Source organism: Ceratotherium simum, chromosome 25 (genome assembly GCF_057802395.1).
Source record: "Ceratotherium simum simum isolate JZ-2026a chromosome 25, ASM5780239v1, whole genome shotgun sequence".
Taxonomy (NCBI): Eukaryota; Metazoa; Chordata; class Mammalia; order Perissodactyla; family Rhinocerotidae; genus Ceratotherium; species Ceratotherium simum.
The window spans coordinates 8,893,612-8,912,202 of record NC_141924.1 but is presented as its reverse complement, the minus strand read 5'-3'; the positions used below and the strand labels follow the sequence as shown (position 1 = coordinate 8,912,202).

The following is an 18,591-nucleotide window of genomic DNA, read 5'->3' as shown; positions in this document are numbered from 1 at the left end:
TCCATGAACATGGAATGCCTTTCCATTTATTTATGTCTTCTTTAAATTTTTCAGAAATGTTTTGTAGTTTTCATTGTACAAGTCTTTCACTTCTTTTGTTAATTTCTAAGTTTGGGTTTTTCTGCTATGTCTTCATTATTAGATTTAGGTTGTGCATTTTGGATAAGAATACTACACAAGTGATGTGTCCTCAGAAGGCATATGATGATGGTTTTTCCTATTATTGGTGAAGTTTGTGTTGAATACTTGATATTGCTAGATTTTTCCATTGTAAAGTTCCTGTCTCTTTGTAATTAATAATTATGTAGTGGGAAGATAGTTTGCAACTGTCTATATATTCTGCTCCTCATCAAACTTTCTCCCACTAGTTTTAGCATCCATTGATGATTACTGGCTGAATGAAGGTTGCAAAATGGTGATTTTCTGACTCCATCATTCCTTCTGTATTTTTTAGTTGGAATTCTACTGTAAGGAAGAGCTTTTGTTTCTTCCCCATTTATTTATTGATTCATTTTACTCAACATTATTTTTGAGAATTATGCATGTAGATTCATGTTGCCCTAGTTCATTAGGAAGTTGTTCTGAATGGAGTGAAAAGAAAGGTTAGGAGAGAGGTGAAAGAGAGGTTAGAGGGCAGAACATGGGCCCTGAGGCTTTTGGAGACAGGGAAACTCTTTGTTCTGGACAGCCTGGCAGGGCTGAGGAGTTGTGGGGAGAGGAGTACTTCATGAAGTCATTGAGGCCTTGGTGGGCAATGGGATTGCTCAAGGTGGGTGGCGCTGGAAGGGACACATTAAGGAGGTTTATGGACCTCTTCCTCAGGAGATTTGCCTCCAGGCTCCTGGTTCTTTCCTTTGCCTCTGTCTCTGACCTTTCTTTCCTCATGCAGTATTTTCTATGAGAAGGCTTCCTTGCTGTCATCTACTTGTGAGTACTCTGTGCAGCAGCAGGATGACCTTATAAACATGCACTGCAGTGAAAGGCAGGACTCCTAGATCTCTATTCTGATTCTGCCACTAATGTTTTGGGCACCCTTGGTGGAGTTTCCTTCCCTTTCTGGCCTTGGGCTTGCCATCCAGAAGTGAAGAGGGGAGCCAGAGTCACCTCTGAGGTCCTTTCTGACTCCCACAGTCCTTAAGCATCTGTAGGAAGCAGTAGAGAAGATGCGTTGGTGTGTATCTGGATGTGTGTGTGAGGACCTCCCAGTAGCTGGAGTGTGGGTGTCTCTGGAGGAATAGACATTTCGGAGTGTCAGGCCCTACTTATTCCTGGAAGCTCTTTTTAGTAACTTCTCTCCAGTTTGATCAGCATTTCCTAAGCCCTTGAACACTACTCAATGTACATGATTATTTATTTGCTTCTCAACATTTTAGTAACTCAACCAATGTGGATTGAACCCTTGACATGTGCCAGGTACTGTGTGGGGCCCTGTCAGGGTTAGGGTGAATCAAACAAATTCTCTGCCTTCAAGAAGCACCGGTTTGGCAGGAGAGACAAAAAGATCTCCTATAAGGCAGGCAACAACAGCAATGAGTGCTCTCCTGGAGCTGGAAGCCTGGGCGAGAGCTACGGAAGCACATGGGGAGAGAAGTTGTATCTGATTGTTGCACTGGGAAAGGCTTTGTGGAGGAGATACGGGTGGTAAAGGGAGAATTTTCAGGCTGAGAGTAAAGCAAGATTTAAGATACAGAAGTGGTAAGTTACCCAGTCTATCCAGTCAAGGAAGGAAGCCTAGTTTAGTGTGCCTTTGTTAAGTTATGTGGGAGATAGGAAAGTGGGGAGAATTCAGAAAGGTAGACTTATGTCTTTAATAACTTGTTCAAAAATGAAATTAAGGAAACAATTCCATTTATAATAGCGTCAATAAATAAAATACATAGGAATAAATTTAGAAAAAGAAGTGCAAGGACTTGTACACTGAAAATTACAAAACATCATTGAAAGAAATTAAAGACCTAAATAAATAGAAAGACGTTGTGTGTTCATGAATCAGAAGACTTAATAGCCAGTTGTAAGATAAATAAGTTCTGGAGATGTAATGTACAACATGATGACTATAGTTAACAATACTGTTGTGTATATTTCAAAGTTGCTAAGAGTAGATCTTAAAAGTCTCATCACAAAGAAAAAAATTTTTGTAACTGTGTGGTGATGGCTATTGACTAAACTTATTGTGTTAATCATTTCACATTCTATACGTAGGTCAAATCATTATGTTGTACACCTTAAACTTATACAATGTTATATGTCAATTATATCTCAATAAAGCTAGGGAAAAAAAGACTTAATAGTGTTCAGATGGCAATACTACCCAAACTGATCTGTAGATTCAACACAATCCCAATCAAAATCCAAGTTGCCTTTTTTTTTTTCCAGAAATGGACAAGCTGATCCTAAAATTCATATGGAAATGTAGGGTACCCAAAATAGCCAAAATAATCTCAAAAAAGAAGAACAAAGTTGGAGGACTCACACTTCTTGATTTCAAAACTTACTACAAAGCTACAGTAGTCAAGACAGTGTGCTTCTGGCATAAAGATAGACATCTAGATCAATAAAGTAGAATTGAGAGTCCAAAAATGAACTCATATATTTATGGTCAATTGATTTTTGATAAGGATACAAGGACAATTTAATAGGGACAGAATAGTCTTTTTAACAAATGGACTGGAACAACTGGATATCCACATGCAAAAGAAGAAATTGGACCCCTACCTCATACTATACACAAAAATTAACTCAAAATGGATCAAAGACCTAAATGAAAGAGCCAAAACTATAAACTATAAAATTTTTAGAATAACATATTAAGGAATTTGAATTTTGTTATATGTGCAATGGGAAGACATAGGTTTTTGAGGGTTAATAAATGATTCAGCACACCTTTGCCCCCTCTGTGCCAGGCCGTATGCCAAGTGCACAGATTAATCTGTCACAGTCCCTGCCCTCAAGCAGCTCAAGTCTAGTGTGGGAGGTAGACACATATGCTGACAATTACAGCATACTGTGGTAAGTATCATTATAGAGCTGGGTTTCTCAGTGTCGGCACTATTAACATTTTGTACAGCATAATTCTTTCCTGTGGGAGGCTGTCCTGAGTATTGTAGGATATTTAGGGCATCCCTGTTCTCTCCCACTAGATGCCGGTAGCACTTCCCCAATCAAGACAATCAAAAATGTCTCTAGACATTTCTTTTTTTTTCTTTTTTTTTTTTTTGTGAGGAAGATCAGCCCTGAGATTTTGTGAGGATTCCATGCTGAATCCTCCTCTTTTTTTTTGCTGAGGAAGGCCGGCTCTGAGCTAACATCTATTGTCAATCTTCCTCCTCCCCCCAGCCCCAAAGCCCCAGTAGATAGTTGTATGTTATAGTTGCACATCCTTCTAGTTGCTGTATGTGGGACGCGGCCTCAGCATGGCGGGAGAAGCGGTGCGTCGGTGCGAACCCGGGATCCGAACCCGGGCCGCCAGTAGTGGAGCATGCGCACTTAACCACTAAGCCACGGGGCCGGCCCTTCTAGACATTTCTAAATGTCCCCTGGGGAGCACAGTCACCCCTAGTTGAGAACCATGGTCATGAGGTAAGCACAGCGGGGTTTTCTTCTCACAAGAGGGTGCTGGGATGAGTCACTGAAGGTGTCCTGTAGTACTGAGATGCCAGTACATTTTTCCCAGTCATGGCTTGGTTATGTTTGTTGGGGTCTCTTGGGTCCTCTGCAAGGTATATTTAGCCTCTTTCTTTCTTTGTCTCCAGGCTGTGGTCAGTGCCATCAGAAAATTCCTAGAGGGCATAGCGGACCTACACCTAGTCTACACCCACCACCCACTCCTGCTCAGGTTCTTCCTGTTGTATCCAGAGCTCATGAGTAGGTTTGGGCACCGTGTCCTGGAACTTTGGTTCTCCTGGGAAGAGAGCAGCTATGAGGAGCTGGATGATGCCCCCTCTGCTGGGCAGCCCACCCTTCCTGCCAGCTTAGCAGCCCTGTTCCACATTCTCAGAAGCAGCCCCAGCATCCTGCTTATTTTGCTAGTAAGTGATCACTTACTCATTTCTGCATTCAGAGATTGTGGGCCCTATGTCTCTGGGAGATGATTTACTGAGGTCAGGAGGCACCAGCAGCTACTTTTGTTCACCTCTGGAATTATTGCTGTTGCCATGTGAGTGGTAGGTCCTTTTGGCTGGCGGGTGCCTGGTTTCTGTAAATCTATACCCTGTCCTAAGTCTGATGGAAGCCTGCTCACTGAGAGATATGTACCTCTCTATTCCCCAGGGGTAACTATGAAATGCTGATCTCAGTCACCATTCCCTTTCACCTCCCAGTCTTCTCAAGCAGATTCTGCTGGGGGTTCAATGTCAAAGGAGACCCCTGGGCATGTAGATGGAGATGTCTGATTGGGGAGGGACTCAGCCTTTTTTCTGCCATGACTCGCATGAAAATGGTACACGTGCAACACAGTCCCTTGGGCATACCCAGAATTATTAGAAACCCCAATGCTTTTTTATAAGGTAAGACATCTCTATAATTCCTATCGGGTACATCGGTTAGATAAGTAGGCTGCCTGTTGTCTGCAGTTTCTAACACACTGGCTTTAACTCCACTTTTTTCCTTCCACTCAAGAGAACACATTGGAAAACAAATTAATGAGACTGACATTATTGTAGAGGTAACTCCTGTAATTTATATATTTTTTAAAAAAGAAAATTATTTGTACATTTGACACTTTGTATTTAGTGAGCAACTAATGGCAGGTCCCAAACTGATTGCAGCATACCAACGTAGGAGACACTTGGTTTAGAACCTCTGCCTTCAGTACCAGTTCACCTACGTTGCCCCTCCCTTGTCTAGGAAGAATGACACAGCCCGGTAGAGATGATGTTCTTATCATCAACAAACACGATTCCCTGACTTTATTGGAGTGACTGTGGTAGAAATAACACCTGCATGTTATGTATCGCACGCCCTTAGGTACCTACATCTGTCCTTGTTCACACGTACACACACACACACACACACACGCACACACATTGTCCCCTCAGACTTAAATCTTCACCTCCCATCCCTGAGATCTGTCATCTTGTGAAGTCACACATGGGTTGGCTTGATCAGGGCCACATTTATGCTTTGGCTCAAATTTTTCCTTCGAAGAAGAAAGGAGAAGGAATGGGTTAAAAATAAAGCATTAGTGCATAAATGAGGAAGGCAAGATGGGATGCCAGGGAAAGTAGCAATGGATAGAGCTAAGATATTGGATTTTCTTTGCCAGATGAAGTATTCAGGGTCAGTTCCTCACACATAGTAGGTACTTAAAATATTTGCTGACTCATTGAATTAGGAGTCTGGATCTAAGTCTCTCAAAAGAAAACATGAACTCAGATCTTCTGAGAGAGATACTAATGATGGTATCTTATTTTTTTTTTTCTTTTTAAACAAATGAATAAATAGAGAGATTTGCCCAAGGTCACAAGAGTTAAGATTAAAACTGAGATTTTGACTCCCTGTCCAATGTTCTTTCCAGTAAACTGAGCTGACTCTCAGGACAAGAAAGAAACCAACCCTGATCCAGTGTTCCATCTAATGGGAGAGCTGTTTGTGTGACCACTGAGGGTACAGGGAAGAACTGGACCTAGTCCCTGCCCCACAGGCCAGTGAGGGAATCAGACACGGCGAACCACAACTGTACTAACAGTGTGGCAATAAAGGTTAGGCAGGGTGCTTGGGTGGCAGGGAGGGCAGAAAGATGTCATATAAGCTGATCCTCAAAGGATTTGACAAGTCAAAAGGTTTGGGGAGGAAGCTGCCAGGCCGGCACAGCAGCATGAAAGTGTTTACTGTAATTCAGGGACCGTGAGTGGTCTGGTGTGGTTTTGGAGTTTGGAGGGTGCATCACAGGAGATAAGGTCGGAGAGAGATAGGGAGGAGCAGGTTTTTGGAGGCCTTGAATTCACTCACTTTTTCATTTGTTATACATTTATTTGGTACTTACTAGGCACTAGGCATTGGGAATACAAAGATAATTCAGATATGGTCGGTCCTTGCCCTTGAGAAAATCATAGATGCTTATTTCATCTCTGTCACCTTGTAGGCGCTTATAAAGCCTCACTGCAGGGAGAGAATCAGAGAATGATGAAGCTAGAAAAAAATCTCAGGTCATGGCACTAGGCTGTGGAGTGGTGGAAGAGTCTAAGCCCCTCTAGACTTGCTCCTGGTTGCTCTGGATGTCTTCTACCCACACCCAGACTCGCTGGTCCCTGCCCTCCCAATCCTTTTCACTCTCATGTCCTTCCTTTTACAGCCAAATTTATAGAAGTAGTTTTCTGCTCTCAAAATTATCATATCTCACTCATTCCTCCACCCCATTGGCTTCTGCCCCCGTTGTTACTCGAAATCATTCTCACCAGGATCAGCAGCAATGTCCTTATGGCTAATTGCAGTGGACCTTTTGGTTCTCATATGACCTGTTAGTATTTGATAGTTGTCCACTTCCTTTTTATTGACACTCGGCTTCAGTAATACCAACTCCCTTAGTTTTTCTCCTACTTCTCTTGATAGTCCGTCCCAGTCTCTTTCATAGTTTTCTCCCTGCTATTGCTTGAAAGTTAATGTTCTTCAAGGTTTTGTCCTAGGCTCTCTTTTCACTCAGTGCATTCTCCCTGGGTTGTCTCATTCATTCCCATGACTGCGGTCACGTCCTCCCGCATGCTGATGACTCAAATCTCTGCCCCCATCCCTGACCTCTCTGAGCTCCAGATCCATAAAGCTAACCATCTATTTGACATTTCTGTCTAAAATGGGGTTCATTATCTTCCTCTCCCAAGTTCCCTTTTTCAGTCTGGATCTTCCTAGGGTGGAGGCCCCTCCCTAGCTGAAGGCTATCCTTGGCCACTAGCTTCAAAGGACATAAAAAAGAAACAAGCCAAAGAAAAGATGAATCTCAGGAGATCAAATCCTTAGAGTCCCTGTCCTTGACAAGCTGGAGCAGGTGCCCCACCTTTTGTTGTGGTGACCCAGTTCTTGTCCTTGAATGTACACCATCCTCATCACCCCTCCTTCCTGGAGGAGGTAGGGGCAGGGCAGAGAGGAGCCTTGTGCTTCACCAGGTAGAGCTCAACAGGAAGGAGCTGCCCTTAGGACTGGATGCTGCATAGAGATCCAGGAAGATGAAGGCATCTCTGAGCTTCAGTTTCCTCACATGTAAAATGGAGATAACGTGAGGATAAATGACAATATGTAGGAATACCCTTGGTATGCTGTACACAGTAGGCTATCATTCACTGATCTTTGACTGACTCTGAACCAGATAAAGAACATTAATCTCAGAGAAGCTTATTGAATTGCCCAAGGTCATGTAGCTAATAAGTGTCGTGACCATGACTGGAGCCTAAAGTTAATGAGTTTTTCACTAAATTAGGTCCTAGAAACATCAGTGTTAAAAAAGAATAGTGACGGGCCGGCCCCGTGGCTTAGCAGTTAAGTGCGTGCGCTCCGCTGCTGGCAGCCCGGGTTCGGATCCCTGGCGCACACCGACGCACCGCTTCTCCAGCCATGCTGAGGCCGCGTCCCACGTACAGCAACTAGAAAGATATGCAGCTATGACATACAACTATCTACTGGGGCTTTGGGGGGAATATAAATAAATAAATAAAATTATAAAAAAAAAATAGTGAGGAACAGCTTTATTGTCTGTATATATATATAATTCCTGCCATTTCTCCCCAGCTTCTAGCCATAGGAGGGGAAAAGGGTCTAAAAACATTTGTTGGTACCAATTTCTGTTTTTGACATGGGTAATTAACAGCTGAAAACAAAGCTGTTAATTGCCACGCTTATCAATGGGTGGTCTTTCATGTAGGTTGTTTAGATGTGAAAAACAGTGATGTCACAGAAGCTCTGTTTGCTCCCTGCTTGGCCACATCACCCTGGTCAGTCCAGTCCCAGCGAGTTGTGGACAGCTCTGGGTAGGAGAGACTGCAGAGTGGGCTATGTTCCTACCAGGGCCTTCCCACTCACCCATGTGGTGGAGTGCACACCTTCTCCCAGCATTCAGCATGGCCACCAAAGGCTGAGTAGGCCCTTCCTTTTGTACCTTTAAAATTTACTAACTCAGGTTCCTGAGAGACCATCTCTGGCATTCTGGCAGCCATGTGGTGGTGGTGAAGGAGCAGGACCCAGAAACTGGTTTGGCCTTGGGCCTTGTGACCTTGGGCAAATCATGCCCCCTCTGGGCTTCAGCCTCATACTCCATAAAGTAAAAGGGTTGATGGGAAATGAACTGAGATTCCCTCTAGCCCTCCCATTCGTGATCCTCTCCTTCTAGAGATGTTTTCTGAGTCCCTACAGGATGACAAAGATGAAGCTGATCTCATCCCTGTTCTTCATTAACTCATAGTGTAGTGGAATTCACAACACCACTGCTTTCTTGATAGGCAAACTACTTAATCTGCCCCAGTTTCCTCATTTGACAAATTGGGGTGACACCTACCTGGAAGAGTTATTCTGAAGATACAGATAATGTATAAACAGACATACAGCTACTGTTTAAACACTGCACAGTACCTGACATTATGAGCCTAACTGAGTGGTTGCTACTGATATTATAGTTGTTTCTCTGGCAGCTGTGGAGGTTTGTGAAGAGCCAACCCTGGTGCCCTCCAGTGATCAGCACATTTGGATTTGTCTAGCCAGGTGCCCTGTAGCCATGTCTCTCTGTGTGTCAGGAGCTGTCCTCCCTGGAAAGGGAGTCTGTTTGTGACCTTAGATTCATAGCACCCAGCCATAACTGGCCCAGTATGTTAGCCTGTCCAAAGGAATTGACTTGTTTGAGCTAGTAGGTGCCAGGAGCTGTGGGATAGCCTCTGGTGCAGCTTCTGACTGGCTTTGCCTTTAAAATATACTCATTAAAATAACTGTGAAAGCAAATAAAAAGCAATGTCTTTTTCCACCTTCTGAACCCAAGGCCTTTATAGCTTAGGGCAAAAATAACCAGATGCCATGGCAAACAAGGGGCCTGACCTGGTCCTCGCTTCCCTTCCTGCCCTGAATCTGTCCTAACCCATTCTCTCCCTGCCCTGTGACATCTCCATCCCCCTTTCCTCTTCTCCTTTAAGGCACACTCAGGTCCCCTGTCCTGAAATAACCTCTTCTTGATCCTAATACTTCCATTTGCTTGAGAGAGGCATCCTGGAAAGTAGAAAGGGTTTTGGACTTGGAGTTAGGAGACCTGCATTCAAATCGTAGCTGTGCCACTTACTGGCTTAGTTACCTATGGCACATCATGTAATCTCTTTGAGCCTTTGTTTCCTCCTGTTTAGGATGGACCTATTCGACAGGATGATACATGATAGGTGCTGAGTAAGTGAGCACTGCCTTCCCCAGGTTCTGTGACACCATCATCCTGGGTCCTTTCCCAGCCCCCTTCTTCTTTACTACCTGTCCCCAACTGTGATGCCCTCTGAGTTATGACTTTCTTCTCTCCTGCTCAGGACCTCATCTATTCCAGCCCAGTGGACACAGCCCGCAAGGTACTGATTGTCCTGAGGACCTTTTTAAGGAGGAATGAGGATGTCCAAGTGGGTGGTCTCATCCGAGGTCACTTCCTGCTGATCCTACAGCATCTGCTAGTGGAGCGTGGGGCCTCCCCCTCAGGAGGTCAGTCTGCAGCTGCTGGGGTATATTTTGACCTGAAGGTCAGTAAGGAGTAGGCATCCTTGATAAGATCTGCTCCAGGAGACAGAATCAGTTTTCTCTTCAAAAGAAAAGTCAGACCAGTGTGTCATCAAGCTATACTTTATATCCTTCCTCTCATTGGAGAGTGAGTGCTCATTATATTTGGTTTGGAGTGTGTGTGTGTGTGTTTAATTATATTTAATGTCTCTGTGTGTTTAGCATGAGTGGATGTGTCTGATGTATGCATGCATGTCCCCACCCTGCACAGCATGTGCTCAGAGCTATTTGTCACAATAATGGCAGCCCCTAGTTGGGAAGAAGAAAGCGGGAAATATGGGGGAGGCCAGGGAGGCAGCAGCAGCCAGCAGGAGGAGGGTGGGTCTGTGATATATTGGAAGATCCCAGTGAGATCCAGAAGGATAGTTTCCAAATCTGGAATGGGACTCACTGGAGTCAAGGAAGCTTGATGTTTGGTACTGTATGAAGACACTGAAAAGGCTGGGATTGGTGTGTCTTTCCCTATTTTTTGAAAGTTGAATTTTTAAATTAAATTTCCAAGCAATTAAGAGGGAGTGGGAGGGCCGGCCCCGTGGCTTAGCGGTTAAGTGCGCGCGCTCCGCTACTGGTGGCCCAGGTTCGGATCCCGGGCGCGCACCGACGCACCGCCTCTCCCGCCATGCTGAGGCCATGTCCCACATACAGCAACTAGCAGGATGTGCAACTGTGACATACAACTATCTACTGGGGGTTCGGGGGGAAAAAAGGGAGGAGGATTGGCAATAGATGTTAGCTCAGAGCCGGTCTTCCTCAGCAAAAAGAGGAGGATTAGCACGGATGATAGCTCAGGGCTGATCTTCCTCACACACACACAAAAAAAGGGAGTGGGAGGAGAGTTGTGGCACTTGGTCCAGTCTTGACTGAGGATGGGGGTTTGGAGGTGGGTATAAGGGTGTCTGGAGAAGCTGAGTTCTTCCTTTGCAGGGAAGGATAAGCCACATCTAACTGATAATAGTATTTAAGAGCCATGAGGTTTTGTGGAAACACATAGTGGAAAGACTGTGGGCATTTGATTCAGATTTGGGTTCAAGTCCTGGCCCTGCCACTTACTGGCTGTGGGACCTTGAAGAAGTCACTTGGCCTTTCTGGGTTTCAATTTTCCTCACTGCAAAATAGGAATAACGATCCCTGTTTCACATGGTTTTAAGAGAATTAAGTGAAATGTTGAATTCCTGGTACCCAACCTAGAGTTGGCACTCAGTATATCAGTTGCCCCTGTTCCCAATGAAGAAGGAAGAAGGTAGGAAGTAGGGTTAAATCCCAGCAAACCATTTACAGTGGGGTGGGGTGTCTGTCTGACCTTGAGGTGATCTGAACATCAGGACCCCTGACCAGCCCTCCTTGCTCCTCACAGACTCGGGGAACCTGCCGTTGCTGCTGAGCCTCCTCTCCTTAGTGCAGCTGAGGAACGAGTCAGAGCAAGAACTGGACAGCATGGCCATGAAGCTCCTTCACCAAGGTGCCCTGGCCACTTGGGACAGTGCCTCAGGGCCCAGGGCTGGGTGTGCTGTGGATGCTTCCTCAGTAGCACTGGCATTCCTCCTTTCTTCATCCTTTCATCTCTTTGGAAGAAGCTAGTGGGTCATTCTGTTCCTGTGGGCTTATTGCTAAGGGACCTTCCAGATCTCTCTGCTTGTTCCCTGGGAGTGTTTGGGAGACAAAAAAAATTTATATATCATTGTGTGACAAGCATAAGCTCTGGAGTCGGGAAGGCCTGGTTTGTTCTCAGCTTAGTCACTAGCTATGCGACTTTGGGCAATCACCTAGACTCTATGAGCCTTAGGTTCCTTGTAGGTAAAATAACAGTACTTACCTGATTTAGGGTTGAGACAAGGAATTACTGTAGATGTAGAATGCCATACAGTGCTTGGCACACAGTAGGCCTTCAGCAGATACTATCCGTATAAATTCATTTTTTCCTGACACAAGTTTAGTTCTCCACCTTACCCCACAGCTGATTCAGGATCTGATGATCCAGTTCACAGTTCTCTAGGCCTCTTTTCTACCCACACCCCAAACGTCATTAGGACCTTTCATCGCTCATTGACACAGTTCCCACTTCATAGGCAGTACCTTCAGGAAGATTTGTTGAGGAAAGGTTGAAATTAATAGGAAAAATGGCATGTCTTCAGTACCTGTGGACTGTCAGGTCTTCTGGCCGCAGGTGAGGATGGTTGTTTCCCTGCCTGGAGCCCAGACCTCTTCATGAGAAGATCAGTGTGAGGCTCAAAGTGCGCCTCCAGGCCCATCGCTTCCTGGCAATGCTGGTCGTTGCTGGCCTGTCTGTCAGGTCAATGATAACACTCAGCTGGGAGAGAGGTCTGTGTGAGACAAAATCAGCTGTCAAAAGGGCCTCTGACAGGGAGGAATAACGGGCTGAAACATAAATGTGAAATGTAATATACATTTACATATAACCCTTGAGTACTTTTATTTGAGAGCATTGTGGATAGAGGACAGTAGTTCAGGGGTGAGGATGTGGGAGGGGCTTGCTTGTCTGGTTGACAACAAGCCAATTAGAAGTCAAGTGTGATGTGGCTGCCACAAAAGTGAATAGAGACTTAGATAGATGTCATATTGGGGGAGCAATGAGTGGAGATTCCCAGGAGGAAAGGAATGTGTTCTATAGATGTCTACAGTGTAGTAACTGCTCTGATGAGGGTTGGGGGAGCATGAAGAGGTATCTACTCTTGCCTTGAGAAGTTAAGGAAGGCTCTATGGGGGAGGTGAACTTTGAGCTGAATCTGAACAGGAGTTAAGGAGTTAGCCAGATGGGGGTGATGTGAGAGAGAGCATATGGCAAGTTCAGGGAACTGCACATTGATGGTTACAGAGCTCCCCTGGAAAGGTGGTGAGTGCCCCATTGCTGGAAGAATTCAGAGGTTGGATATTCTTCCTGCTAAGGTTGACAGGTTGGGCTAGATGACCTCTGAAGACCCTCCAACCTGGGGTCTATGCTGGCATGAGCACTGTTATAGGATAACTTTTGACCACCTGAACTTGTGCAGTCTGTTCTAACGTGCAGCTGTGGGCTGTTTGCCTGATGTTTGTTCAGATGGAGGGTGTGAACATGCCTTCAGGTTTGTCACTGTGTTTCTTTCCATTGGCTGTAATACCGGGGACACTTAGTCTGTGCTTAATCTCCAAGACTGACATCTGAAATTAGCCAGGTGAGGGCCATTATCTGTAAGAAGTGAAGCCATGGAGTGGGGGCCGGCCCCGTGGCATAGTGGTTAAGTACGCGCACTTCACTGCTGGCGGCCGGGGTTCAGATCCTGGGCACGCACCGATGCCCTGCTTGTCAGGCCATGCTGTGGCGGCGTCCCACATAAAGTGGAGGAAGATGGGCACGAATGTTAGCTCAGGGCCAGTCCTCCTCAGCAAAAAGAGGAGGATTGGCATCGGATGTTAGCTCAGGGCTGATCTTCCTCACAAAAAAAAAAGAAAAGCCATGGAGTGGTGTGTGATGGGGTGCCTGGCGACTCTCATCTCTTGTAGTGAGCAAGCTGTGTGGGAAATGCAACCCCATTGATGCGGACATCCTGCAGCCCTCCTTCAACTTCCTGTATTGGAGCCTTCATCAAACCACACCGGCCAGTCAGAAAAGAGGTGCTGGGGCCCAGGCTGGGATAGTGAAGAGGAAGGGTGCTGGGCAGTGTCTGAGGCCCTTGCTGCCCTCAGTTTTTCCATCTTAAAAATATAAATGAGGTGGATGTGGCTGGATCAGATGTCATGAGGTCCTTTCTGGTTCTGATAACCTGTAGTTCTGGAATGACGCTGGAACCCTTAGAGCCTCAAGCTGATCCTTTTTTTCATTCACCACATCTTTGTGAAGCCCCCGTTGGGTGCTAACTAACCATCGTGGTGGCACTGAGCTGGGGCTCCTGTGTAACTCATGTGGCCCCTGCCCTGCTGGACCCTCCACAGCTGCTGCAGTGCTCCTGAGCAGCACGGCCCTGATAAAGCTTCTGGAGAAGATGCTGGCGCTCACCTGGGCCGAGGCGGGCTCTCCCGGGACAGCACTGCTTTGCTCCGCCTGGCTGCTCACTGCCTCCTTCTCTGCCCAGCAGCACAATGGCAGTCTGCAGGTTAGTCTCTAACCCCTGTGGCTTTGGGGCACATAAAGGAGTGATAAAGATCTTGAGTTCTGGTCTCAGCTGTGTGGCTTACTAGCTGTATAACCTCAGCAAGGTATTTAACTCTCTGAGCTTCAGTTTCCTTGCCTACAAAATGGGGGAAAACATCCTGGTTTGATGTCAGCTTGGTTTACATTAACCCATTTAGCACACATGGATCACCTACATGCCAGCCTGTATTCTAGGCACAGAGGAATAAAAAATGAATACAGCATGTACTCTACACTTCAGGAACTTGTATTGTAGTCTTTAAGCAAAGCCTTGAAAGGTAAGGAAGATTATATCAGGCAAAGAGTGAGGAAAGGCATCCCAGGTAAAGAGAACAATATGAGCAAAGGCATGAAGCTGCACAATGTTAGGACGTGGTGTACATATTTGGAGAGTGGTGAGGTGCTGTGTGGCTAGAATGTAGGAAGTGGACTGTCAGACTGGACAGGGAGGCAGAAGCCAGCCTGTGACCTTGAAGTGCTGAGTGGCAAGCTGTGAAGTCAGTGTTCAAGTTTGGCCTCTAGGGTGGCTGCAAGCTGTGGCAGATATAGGCTATAGCAGATCTGCAGGTTGTTGCCCATGGCATTGATTTGGGACAGGAACCTTTCCTCCTTTTCTGCATGAGGCATTGGGCCCACTCAGACCCCTGCAGTCATCTGCCTGGGTGGAAGCCTGCACCTTGTCCTTGGCTCTGCCCTGGCCCTCAGCTCACTCCTAGCCAATTACCCACTAACTGCCTCCACTCTAAGTCCTCCCCAGGCCTAGCTCAGGCCTCATCGTTTGTCCTCACCACTAATGTGGCCTATTCACAATCTCCTAGCCTCTCCCCTCCTCTAAATCTCCTATCCCTGCAGCCACAGTCTGTCTGCACTTCCCCTTTGCACACACTCCTTCAGCAGCCTTTTTGTCTTCCACGTGGCCGCCAAGACCCTTCTTACTTGGCCCCTCTGCAGCCTTACTTTCTGCCCTTCCACCCTCCTTCCCTGACCTCTGACCAAGTGTTTGCTCTTTTCCCAGTCAGCTGTGCTCTTTCAGGTCTCCATACCTTTGTTTGTTTGTTTTTGATTGATTCATTGATTTTTAATAGCCTTTGTTTTTAGGACAGTCATAGATTTATAGAAAAATTGAGCAGATAGCAGAGTTCCTATATAACCCCTACCCAGTTTCTTCTATTAACATCTTACATTAGTATGGTAACTCCTTACCTTTGTACAAGTTGGTTCTTCTGCCTAGAACCTGCTGATTACACCAGCCAACAAACACTTTTGAGGAACTGCTTTGTGCCAGACTGTGATAGATCCAAGCAGAGGAGAAGTTCCTGCCTTCAGGCAGCTTGTGTTCTGAATGAGGAGAGCAGAGCGAACTCACAGCTTTGAACCTGCCACCCCAACTAACCCCTCAGTTTGGACATTTCCCCCCCCTTTTTTTTTTTGAGAAAGGTTGGCCTGGTGCTAACATCTGTTACCAATCTTCCTCTTTTTTCTTTTTTCTCCCCAAAGCCCCAGTACATAGTTGTGTATCATAGTTGTAGAGTTGTAGCTCTTCTATATGGGACACTACCTCAGCATGGCTTGATGAGAGGTGAATAGGTCCATGCCCAGGATCCAAACTGGTGGACCCTGGGCCACCGAAGTGGAATGTGCAAGCTTAACCACTACACCACCAGGCCAGCCCCATGGACATTGCTTTGACGTTAAGGAGCACATTCACCAATGCTGATCCTCTCCTGTTCACAATAGCTCTGGAGGGAGTGAAAGCTGGTGCATTGTCTCCATTTTATAGATGAAGAAAGTGAGGAAGGCTGAGAGAGGTACAGTGCAGTGACTTGCCCATGGCCACACGGCTGGCAAATGGTAGAGCCAGGATTTTGATTCTGGGCTGTCTGACTCCAGATCTAAGTTGGGTGGATGGTTGGCTGAGGCAGAGACTGAACCACAGATGGCCAGGGAAGGCTCCCTGGTGGAGGAGGTCCTTGAGGATGGAGGAGATTTGAGAAAAGGGTTCTCCAGGTACGGGCTTGGTTTTCCTCCTCACACTCCTAAATTCAGGACGGGTGAGGCTCACAAGACTCTGTGTGGCCTCCTCTGCCCTTCTGGATGCAGCAGGTATGTGGGTGGGTAGAAGAGATATTGAGGCAGGTTATGTTCTGCCCAAGCTCCCAGAATGTGGGGGTTATCCCTTTACCCCTTCCCTGCCAGGTTCACCAGACACTGTCCGTGGAACTGGACCAAGTATTGAAGGCCCTCAGCTTTCCAAAGAAAAAGGCTGCGCTGCTCTCAGGTGTGGGTCTTGGGGCCTCTAGTAGGAAAAAATAAGCTTTTTCCCTAGATTCTGAGATGGGACCACCCTTCCCAGACTAGCCTTTATTATCTCCATTGTCTTCCCCTTATGACAGAGCTGGTGGGAGGTAGGGAAGGAGGCAGGAACTGGGTGTAAGGAGTTTCTTGCTTTCAGCTGCCATCTTACGCTTCCTGCGGACAGCTCTACAACAAAGCTTTTCCTCTATCCTGGTGGCCCTGGTGCCTTCAGGCACCCAGCCACCACCAGCCCCTGAGGACACTGTCCTAGCTCCACTGGGAACGTCACAAGTGCTGTCCCTGGTCATTGGACTGCAGAACCTCCTGGTGCAGGTAAGGCTCTTGCTGAGTGGGACCCTGGCGGTGGAGCCTGCTTCTGCCAGGGCAAGAGCAGGAAGGGGTGGCTGCCTGTCAAGAGCCTGGTATTCCCACCAGGCCTGGAGGGTGGATTGATTGGGACTTGTTACAGTGACAGAATGAAACTCAAATTCTCTCATAACCAAGAAGTCCAGGGGTTGATACTGGCTTCAGGCACAGCTGGATCCCAGAGGTTCAGACAATGTCATCAGAACTCTGTCTTCATCTCGTTGCTCTGCATTTCTCTTTGTCAGCTTTATTCTCATGGAATGGTAGGATGACCAACAGTAGCTTCTGTCTTATATCCTTCCAGCAGCAAGTTTCTCTTTCCCAGTAGTCCCCAGAATTGAGTCTCATTAGCCTGGTTGGGTAATGTGCCAATCACTATAGCCAGGGCGTGGGATGCTCTGATTGACCTGGCTTGAGTGAGTGCCCTGGAGGCTGGGGCATATGGTCAGCTGTCCATAACCCACATGAACATAAGAGAGGGATCGTTCCACAGAAGAAAATTGTTCCCAGAAGAAGGAGGAATGGATCCTGGGCAAGCAAAACACAAAACACCCCCGAGGGGTTTGTCTTTTACAGCTTAGAGGACTCTTGGAAATCATTGCTTGTCGAGCCATCACATACTATGAAGAGTGTGGGGGCATGGAGATAGGTCAGGTGCCTACCTTTGAGGAGTTAACAGTTGGGGTGTGGGGATGGTGCCATGTAGACAGGAGGTGATAACTCAGTGTGGTCAGTGCTGGGCTAAAGGGACGCACAGCACTGTGGTGGCACAGGACGTAGCTAATAGGCTGGTGGAGGGTGAGTGTGGGGCTAGCTATCAGAGAAGGCTTCCTGGGGGAGGTGCTTGAGCTGTGCTGGAAAGACCAAGTGACTTGTCCTAGGTCCCCAAGGGCAGGGGGCATCAGAGATGGAATTGATCTTGATAGCAGCATCATTTCGTTCTCTGATATGGACTCATTCCCTGTCCCTGGCCTTGTGGCCTGTTTCCCACCCTTGGTTCCCCAGGACTTTCTTCTCTTTGAAGGAGCTTATTGTCTATTATTTTCAAGTATGAGCTGGTCACTGTAGGCTGACCAAAGCCCCAGTCTTTTATGCTGTTTTAGGTAGACTTGGACTCTCTTTTACTGCCTCTTGGAGTTTGCCCAAGACAGTCAGAGATCCACATGGTCTGATCTGATGGCAAGGCATTCATGGAGCAAGAGGAGGAGAGGCGGGGGGAGCCAGCAAATGAGTGAGAGGAGTTGCAGAGACTTCCTGGGGGTGGGTTGGGAGCCTTGATTTGAGTAGATTCCACATGGTGCCCAGATAATGACTGCACATGTCTATGATATGGCTGTTGATTGTGGGAGATTATGTTCAAGGATTGAGCCTCACTGGGCCTGTGCAAAAGGTGGGGGAAGTTGAGAAATGTAAGGAGATGGAGGATGCTCCAGGAGTGGGCCCTGTGCTGGCTCTGTGGTTGCTGAGTCTTGTCCTGCCAGCACATCTATGCACAAGGCTGTGTGCTCTTTATGGATCAAACTTCTATCATATTGTAGCACTTAGCTCTCTCTGTTGTAAGTTCCTGTTCTCATATCTGTCTTCCTCAGGCTGTGAGCTCCTCAAGGTAGGGTCTGTGTCTGGTTAATCTTTGTGTCTTGTTCCCCTTGTGGGTTCAAAACCAATTCAGAAATCAGGAATCAGATGAGAACCAAAACATCGCCTTTATTCCTGATAAACACACAGCAGAATGTAGCTGGGACTTAAGAATGGGCCTTTTTTTAGTCTGAAATTTTTCAAATATACAGCAAAGATGAAAGAATTTTATAGTGAACACTCTTATATCAATCACCTAGATCTACCATTAACATTTTACAATACTAGCTTTATCGATTCTATCCGAAAGGAGCTTTTTATTTATTTATTTTTTTGTGAGGAAGATCAGCCCTGAGCTAACATCCATGCTAATCTTCCTCTTTTTGCTGAGGAAGACCGGCTCTGAGCTAACATCTATTGCCAATCCTCCTCCTTTTTTTTCCTCCCCCAAAGCCCCAGTAGATAGTTGTATGTCATAGTTGCACATCCTTCTAGTTGCTGTATGTGGG

The 18,591-nt window shown here is 46.4% G+C and overlaps 1 protein-coding gene across 1 annotated transcript in view; it reads left to right on the top strand.

The window, feature by feature from the left end:
* MEI1 (meiotic double-stranded break formation protein 1) overlaps window positions 1–18,591 on the top strand; it is a 76,322-nt gene that overhangs the window by 44,321 nt on the left and 13,410 nt on the right. The window contains exons 20-26 of the mRNA XM_004437916.3: window positions 3,753–4,028; window positions 9,480–9,645; window positions 11,075–11,179; window positions 13,219–13,329; window positions 13,648–13,808; window positions 16,043–16,124; window positions 16,299–16,474. Coding sequence (XP_004437973.1) covers window positions 3,753–4,028; window positions 9,480–9,645; window positions 11,075–11,179; window positions 13,219–13,329; window positions 13,648–13,808; window positions 16,043–16,124; window positions 16,299–16,474 — 1,077 coding nt within the window. The remainder of the gene's footprint in view (window positions 1–3,752; window positions 4,029–9,479; window positions 9,646–11,074; window positions 11,180–13,218; window positions 13,330–13,647; window positions 13,809–16,042; window positions 16,125–16,298; window positions 16,475–18,591) is intronic.